The sequence below is a fragment of the Embiotoca jacksoni genome, unplaced genomic scaffold, assembly GCF_022577435.1.
Source record: "Embiotoca jacksoni isolate LCO1_2020_lvr unplaced genomic scaffold, fEmbJac1.0.p SCAF_37, whole genome shotgun sequence".
In the NCBI taxonomy this organism is placed as follows: domain Eukaryota; kingdom Metazoa; phylum Chordata; class Actinopteri; family Embiotocidae; genus Embiotoca; species Embiotoca jacksoni.
The window spans coordinates 741,899-750,777 of record NW_027185389.1 but is presented as its reverse complement, the minus strand read 5'-3'; the positions used below and the strand labels follow the sequence as shown (position 1 = coordinate 750,777).

Here is an 8,879-nt window from a genome sequence, read left to right as displayed (position 1 = left end):
GATTTCCTCACCTGTAAAAACAAACCCCGAGCGGGAGAGACAATTATTGCTTATAATTTGGGGACTCCGTTAAGGTCCCGTTCAGTGATGAGCATCTCATGACATGGCCGAATCCAGATGTTCAGAGGGCTCTGGAGTAAAAACTTGTTGGGGCCCCTGATGACCCCCCCCCCCCCCGCCCCCCCAGCTCATCCCCTCCCCCACCCCCTCCCTCCTAATTAGAGGTGTGATGTGACGAAGTAATAATAATTCAGTACAGTATTTAAGTATTTTTTTGGGGGGGGAATATCTATAGTTGGTTGTTTTTTTTTGTGTGTGTGTTTCTGTCAACTTTCACTTTTTCTCCACAATACTTCCTGAATATAATATTAGCTTTTACTCCAATATATTTACCAAATCACCTCAGTTAGTTCGTTACGACAAAATCAAATTCGAAGAAATTTGATAACCTGATGACACAGACTGCCCACAATAAGCAGGTCTGACGACTCGGCGGTTCTAAGTGCAAACAAGTGCCGTCAAAGCCCTGGTTTCCCCAGTTGTGGGGATGATGTCATTATGTATAAATAATGCTAACCCTAATATTCCTACCTGTTGCCAAATTGACCTCAGTTCAGCAAGTATTATAGTTTTTACTTTAACTTTCAATACTTGCGTACATTTAATATACTAAAAAAAAGTAAATATCAGACACTTTAAGGCTTTTACTCAAGTCCTTTTCTGGTACATTATCTTTACTAAAGTTTGTCTCAGGTATTTTGTAGCTTCCACCAGTTCGCTTAATAAGTCAAATAATAGCCCATTTTCCGCTGACGTCACCGGCTCGGCTCAACCGTAATTGCATATTTTGTTTTTGCATTGTGCTAAAGTTGTTGGTTGTACCTGGTACTATGTTTGGTATCAACTATGTCAAGGTTCCTATTGAGCTGATCACAGAAGTTTTTTTTTTTTTTTTTTTTTACCTTAACAGAGCCTCGTTTTCAGAATAACAGAAAGTGTTGCTTGTACATGTGTGCCGGTAGGTTTGCAGTCATCTGATTAACGGATCATTTGCTTCACTGGAAAACTGTGACTTTTAACGTCACTTGGCCTTGTATCAAAACCATGCATATCTCCAAGTAAATTTGTGCTGATTAACCCTTGAAGGAAGTCCCTGTTGCCCTTTCTGCCTCAAGGTCTTCTTGTGATTAAATGTGACCGTGAGTCGTGCTCAGCCACACGGACGGAGCTGTGACAGGTCGGCTTTCATCGTCGCTTGTTACACTTCATTATCTGGTGTACAGGAAACCTTTTATGTTCAGGATGTGTTCCTTTGAACTCATTATGAAACGGGAGTCATTCAACACTATTCATAACATGGAAATATATCAATCGAAAAGCTTTTCCACCATCCAGCGCGACTGCTTTTTACTTATAATACAACTGCGTATCTATTAGGCTGCTATATTCAACTTACTATTTATGAGCTACTTTAACCATTTACACGCCGTTTTTGGCTTTTCACCATTTATCTATTAATTTTAGCTTACTATTCAACTGTTTATCCACTTAGCTGCCACTACTTTTTTCATACCAGTTATCTAATAACGAACAATTATTTATCAATAAGCTATTTTAACTGTGTTATCGTTTTACCAGTTTGAACCATTTTTTTGGCTTAGCGGTCACCATTAGGCTTCTTTTATGTTGTTTTTTTTTGTATTTTTATGTTTCATCATTTTTATCAAGGCTAAATATCCTATATCAGTTATTATTAGCTATTAGCTCTCACTTTCATCCTTTTATCTGTCACACTCAGCCATTACTTTTAGCTACTACTACTCTGTTTTTACAACTTTTTTGCTATCTTATCTAACTTATCTAACTATCTACTTTATTTACTTTTAACTTTTCTTTTTACTTCCTTTTTAAACCTAACCCTTCTTTAGCTGCTAGTTTGGGAGGCAACTTAACTTTGCGTTATTTTAACCATTCACACAAACGTTTTCTCAGTCACAACTGTAAAAACGGAGACTTTAGCCCAGGTTTCAGGATGTGGTTTTATGGTTTAATCAAATCTTACCTGATATATGTCATCAGTTTGACAAACTCTTGTGAGCCTTTATCACTGAGCCAGCAGACATGTTGTCACCTTGTGCTCGACGCGGTGACAGGAAGCTGAAAGTTTGATGTCTGACCCTCCTGCGCTTCCTCTTCATGACAGCAAAAGTGCGGTTAAGTGATTTGTCGTTTTCTCGGTGTGCTTCAGACCAACTGGAGGCAAAAACAATTTCACCTAAAATAGCTTTCTTAGGCTGGTATTTTATTCCTGAGCATTTACCGATCGATCAATATCTGAGCCAAATAAACACCCTATTTGGCTGACGTGAACTAAATCCCGTCCTTAAAAGAGACCTTGAAATCCCTTAAAGAAGAGCAGAACGTTGATTTAACACGGTTTCAGTGATTGCCTTCTTTCTGGGTCACTTTCCCTCGTCTCACTTTTTAATCCCTGGAGTAATTGTGTTTCATAATTCCTTCTCTGGACTGCTTGTTATTGTAGGTTACATTTCATGGGAGAATCGGCGCTGTAGTTTTCATGGATTCAACATTTCCTCTTACCGTCCTCTGGGATTCTTGTTTTGCACCGTTGCTGCATAAATCATTGTGATTCATCGCAATATCAAACCAAACTTCTCTGACATCAAGCGCAGCAAAGACTTTATTTGTAAGTCCAATAGAATGAACAAAATAAACTTCCTGATTACTATCAACCGTAAAATAACAAGTCTATTGTACTGATAAAAATGTCTCATCAAACCTAGAGGGAAAAGTCTGTCTGGGAGAGCGAAGACCTTTGTGTTCCAGCGCAGCTGTTTTCCTCGAAAACTCGGAGTAACCTCGAGAAACTTTCCCTCTTGAGGGAATTCAGCGGCACTAAATCGGACGTTATTGCTGCTAACGCTTGTTGTGGCCGATGACACACAGATGTCAAAGAATCAACATAGAATCTGATTCCGAAATTGTGGAGGTGACGCAATATTTATTAAAGTAAAAGAATTATGATAAAATAGCCTGGAGATCCAGCAGGAGTAAAAAAGAGTTCACGCTTTTAAGCTGAATACTGCTTCAGAAAACATGTGGTTCCCATGATATTTAATGCAATTATTTCAAAACATGATAGAAAGTGGGCCCGCTTGTCTAACTGCAGAGTTGTAATAGACTACACGGAGCTAAAATTGATCAAAAATATGTTTTGGCCACTAGGAGGCAGTGAAAACAAGCTTTAAACACAATGTCACCCTCGCAACAAGGCTCCGGGCCGGAGAACCGAAACAACAAGCTGAAAGGTGCTAAAACGCTCGGTGGATGTTCGAGGAACTGCAGAGGCAAGTTTTAGTGCTCTGTTAGTTTGTCGAAGTACTTCACCTGTACAGTAGGCCTTTGATTTATTGTTCATAAAAAGTATTGATTATAGCAGCTTGAAGGTCTTTACACACTGGGGGGGAAGGGGGGGGGGTTGTGCGATTAATAGAACTGTTTGATTTGTTATCAGTACTTTCACACACTGCTGATATTACTTGGCGAAAAAGCAACTTCAATAAATGCTTGTGATAAATGCATCAATAGATCAGTCACTTTGTTTATCTTTGGTATTGTGTCACATTTGCATCGCTGCCAGTATGAATAATTTTGTTATTCTTTTGGAAGTATTTAGCATTTTTGTGTCGTTTGCCAGTCCACAGTATAAAGAGTGTGAAGAGCTTAAAAACCCCAGCAAAATTGGCTTCGTGAGAATTTGCCAGTAATATTAGATATTTATGACTAAGGATAGAAAAAAACATGATTGACTATTACTAATTTTAAACACAACCAATTGGGACTACGTTAATGTAGTTTTGATCAGATCACATTCTTACTTAAGTGTTGCTAAATATACGAATGAGATTTTAAATGTTTTAGAAAGCAGAAGAGCTGAGCAAAAAACACAAAAACAGAAGTTTCTGATGTGAAGAAACCCCAAATTTTGTAATTTTTGACAGACATCGGCACACAAAACCAAAATTGGAGACAAAATATGTTTTGTCTGGTAGCGTGACCGAGGTTGCAATAATTTAAAGTGTCACTGCATCCTGAACCTCTTTTTTTAAAATTTTTTTACTGTCTTACCAAACGACTACAAGCTGCACTTCGTGTACGTTTGACACTGATGAAGTCTCCACGAACCGCTCTCCCACCGCTCTTCTGCGGGGTCAAGAGGGATTGTTTACAGAAAACATCAGCAACCTAAAGTCCCACAAAACTGAACACTGATACGGCCACTGTTTGCAGACTAATGTGGGTTTAAAAAAAAGGTTTCAATCTTTCCACCAAAGCTGCCGACGCTTGTGGAAATGGCTTTGAGGTGGACCGCTTGAATGTCCAAAAATATACTCATACTACCAGTATGAGTATATTTTTATATGAGGTCACATACAAATGCATGCAAACACATTTGGTACATAAGACGTTTTTGGTTTTTCAATGTCTGTCTTCTTCAGCTGTGGCTGTTCGACTTCACTTCCTGTATTCTGAAAGTGTTTCCTCTTTTTAACTTCTGCTCCTCTTTATCTCCAGCGACATAATGTTCCAGCGATGTGCGTTGTTGGCATCATCTCCGCCCTTCGAGAAGTTCATGGGAAAGCAACGCTGAAGGAGGAGAGCAACGGGAGAGGAGCTTTTACACAAAGGGGGAGGAGGGGGACATCAGAGGTGACTTCGTCCTGCATTTGGAGTCTAGCAGTGATGACAGCTCCGTCTGAAGCGGAATAAACCTTCTTTTTTTTTTTTCTCGGGGTGTTTGAGCCGAGCAAGTGTGAAGGAAGTTGCCGTTCGGTGTGTGTGTGTGTGTGTGTGGTGGGGGGGGGAAGGGGAGGAACGTGGCAGGGGAAAAATCTGGTGGATATTTTCTGGAGGCCAGGACGGCTGAGCTCAGCAGCAATGGACATTGAGGCGAGGTGTCCTCCCTGCTCATCGTTGACCTCGCCGTTTGTCTCACCATGCCGGACGACCCCGTCGCCTCCGCCCTCTACATCGTCCTGGAGCTGCTGATCGCCGGCTTCTCCGTGCTGGGCAACGTGCTGGTGTGCTGGGCCGTGTGCCTCAACAGCAACCTGCAGAGCATCACCAACTTCTTCGTGGTGTCGCTGGCGGTGGCCGACATCGCCGTGGGCGTCCTGGGCATTCCCTTCGCCATCCTCATCAGCATCGGCTTCTGCTCCAACTTCTACGGCTGCCTGTTCATCGCCTGCTTCGTGCTGGTTCTCACGCAGAGCTCCATCTTCAGCCTGCTGGCCATCGCCATCGACCGCTACATTGCCATCAAGTTGCCGCTCAGGTCAGTGACGGAGAGGACGAAACTCAAGAAAGGGTTTGTGACTTGTTAAGAGGGGGCTTTGTTACTGCTCATAACTCGCTTATTAACACATTATAAGTGTGTTATACACTGTTAACAAGCAGGACTCTTCGGGTGTCAGGTTGTTATCTTGTACACCTGCCAGAGTTCATAGAATAAAAACCTGTTGGTGACTTATTACAGCTGCACAATCGACGCGTTATTAGAGCGATATGAACCCTTTATTAATGGTTTATTAACATTTATAAAGGCATTATTACCTAATAGCACATATTAAAAGGAATTGTAAGTCGTCCTACTTAGTTTTATTAATAACTAATTTATAAAGCATGAGTAAACAGTTTATTAGTCCTTACTAAGACAGTTGTTACTACTTATAAACCATTTATAAATGTCGTGTTATTAGAACGTGGTACCGAAAGGTCGACGCATGGAAGGAAAGTTCGAGAAAATGCTGAATAGATCTGTTTTGGGAAACAAAATACGAACCAAAAAAAAAACACATTATTTGATGTGCGAAAACATTTAATACGGGCCATAACTTCTTGTCGTTCATCATATTTGTTTCTGAGTCCCAGGCAGCGGCGGTCCAACAACAACGCTTTGTAATTTCATTTCTGTCCGTCAGCGAGGACGTGACATTTGAACTTGAGCGTTTTGGCTGAATTAGCGTGTCCAGAAATGCCGTCTCCCACGAGGCCGTGTCCTCCCCAGAGCAATCAAATAAATATCCCTCTAATTGCTTATACAGACTGTGTGACCCCCCCCCCCCGTGATCCTACTATATTACTTTACTGTAAAAACACCGTCGGATGTCACCGCTGGTTTAAATTTGCCGGTGGTGGCGCGTCTACGGAGCTGTCACCTACCGACAGAGATGCCGCAGCTCCGGCTGTGACCTCATCATAACTTCACCGAGCTACTCGACCTTCCTGTTTTTTTCGGATTCCTTCCGATGTGCTTTCGTACAGCTTCTTCCTCCTCCTCCTCCTCCTCCTCCTCCTCGTCCTCCTCCCGTCGCCGAAGATACGTGGTGGCTTTTCTGTGTTGTTGTGTTTTTCTGCATCCCTGACGGAGGGGATGTTTTTGCAACGTTAACCTTTGCACTTTAACATCTCAAGAATGTGACAGAAACAAACCGAATATCTCAGCTGCTCTCCCACACTGTTCTACGGGCAAACTCGAAATAGATCTTCTTTTGAGGAGTCCTGAAAAACTTTGTTTATCCTTTTTTTTTGTCCCCGTTTAGTTCCTGAGATGAAGAGTGTTTCCACGGAGCACTCGGATGAGCGAATTATAAATGACAAACGTGGTCAAAGTGTTGGAAGCTTTCCTGTAACGTCCTATTTTAGTTTAGTTTTCAGACGGAGCTGATGTCTGTATCGTCTTCCCCTCCAGGTACAACAGTTTGGTGACGGGCAAGCGGGCTCGGGGCATCATCACCGTCTGCTGGGTGTTATCCATCATCATCGGCCTGACCCCCATGCTGGGCTGGCACAACCCGGCCAAGAGCGCCAACGACACCGGCATCTGCCCGCCCGGCCTCATGAAGTGCCTGTTCGAGAAGGTGGTGGTCATGGAGTACATGGTCTACTTCAACTTCCTGGCCTGCGTGCTGATCCCCCTGCTGCTGATGCTGGCCATCTACATGTGCATCTTCATGGCCGCTCGCCACCAGCTCAAGCTGATCGAAGTGAAGGCGTTTCACGGAGACAAGTCGCGCTCCACGCTGCAGAAGGAGATCCAGGCCGCCAAGTCCCTGGCCATCATCGTCGGGCTGTTCGCCGTCTGCTGGCTGCCGCTGCACATCATCAACTGCTTCACGCTCTTCTGTCCCGATTGCGTTCGCCCTCCGCTCTGGATCATGTACGTGGCCATCATCCTCTCGCACGCCAACTCCGTGGTCAACCCCTTCATTTACGCCTACCGCATCCGCGAGTTCCGGCAGACCTTCCGCAAGATCATCCACCGCAACATCCTGGGCCGGCAGGAGGTGCTGGGGAGCAGCGGCAGCGGCAGCGGCACCAACCGTACCTCCATCCACAACAGCATCACGGACTCCATCCGACTCACGGCGAACGGCCTGAGCTTCGACCTGTCCATGGAGCACAGCAGCGGCAGCAGCTGCGAGAGCTGCCCGGCTCACGTCTCTCCGGTAGAGGACGGTCTGGTGACGGTGTCCTGCCCGCCTCTGTCGGTCGTCATCGCCCACTGTCCGAAGATTGCGGCGTGTCCGATTCAATCCCTCGGACGGACTCCGATCCCGGTGGACCATCATTTACAGAACCCGGAGCAACAGATGGACCGCGTTGGACCGGAGGTCCTTGAAGGGAACGGCAAACAGAACCTCAACCAGGTCCAGCAGGAGCAGAGCGGGAAGAGTTGCTGCAGCGAGCTGGAGAAGATGTCCTGACGTACGCACGACAGGGATCAATCAGCTGTTCGAGGGCCACGCGGGAAAATGTTCATGTCCAGGAGCTGGATGAGTCACTGAGAACGGATATAACAGTCCACTGAGATAACTGCTTTGCCACAAAAAAAAACTATTTGGTTTGGATTGAAATAGATCATTTTCATTGGTTGATGACCTACATGCGTGTACTTTTCACGCCAAGGCGAGTCAAAATGTGACAATGACACGGTGCCCTCTAGTGGCCTGACTGGTGAATTGCACGCTGGTACCAGGCTGTACAGTACATCGCAGCGGTGAAGAACATTTCCAGCATACGCCTCCAGAAATCCGACTCTGGTTTCATTTAGCTCCCCGATGAACCCGAAACAAGGACGGCACAGACTGGTTCCTGTTCGTATCTACAAAGCAACTAAACGCTTCACATGTTTTCAAAACTAAGGCAATAAATTTGTCGAGCTGAAATGCATTTTTGTTTTGTCCGTTGTTTTGCATTTTGTCCGTTTGACGACAAGGGTTTAATGTTCTTATTTAAGTTAAATTTATGCAAATGTGGAAATGATTTGATGAGTGATGGGAGATGATGCATGATTCCATTTTTATCAAACTAATCTAGAAAGTTCATGGATTGTTTGCAGCTATTTCCTTCTATTCCCTCACAAGCAGGCTGGCACAAAGTCCTGTCTTTAAATAAATCCTTTTAACATTGTCAGAGTGGACTTTTATTTACATTCAGCAGTCATTATTCAGCATCTGTAAAATCAGCACCAGGCTTCCTGTTGGCTTTTCACGAGTCATGGTGATGTTTCCAAACAGTTAGAAATCTGGTTTGCTCGTTCTGGGAAACAGTTAGTTAAAGCTGTCAAACTATCTTCGGAGTTCTTTATTTTCTTGGCTTTTATCGCAACTCCCAAGTGGGTTCAAGTTTCAGGGCTCAGGGCCGACTCTCTTTGAAAGCGTCCCGAGTGGTCTTTGGTCCTTTCTTTTTTTAAAAAGATTCACCACAGTGATCTCCCGAGGCTTCGGGCTCGACTGCTGTCCTGTGTGGTATCTGGTCTCCTCAGTCGGGTCACATCGAGGTTACGTTTCTTAACT

The 8,879-nt window shown here is 44.1% G+C and overlaps 1 protein-coding gene across 1 annotated transcript; it reads left to right on the top strand.

Moving 5' to 3' along the window:
• The first annotated feature begins 4,929 nt into the window (after positions 1-4,929).
• adora2aa (adenosine A2a receptor a) lies at positions 4,930-8,493 on the top strand. The gene is made up of 2 exons (XM_069166205.1): positions 4,930-5,356; positions 6,773-8,493. The coding sequence occupies exons 1-2, from the start codon at positions 5,019-5,021 to the stop codon at positions 7,785-7,787; spliced, it is 1,353 nt and encodes a 450-aa protein (XP_069022306.1). The 5' UTR covers positions 4,930-5,018; the 3' UTR covers positions 7,788-8,493.
• The last annotated feature ends 386 nt before the right edge of the window (positions 8,494-8,879 follow it).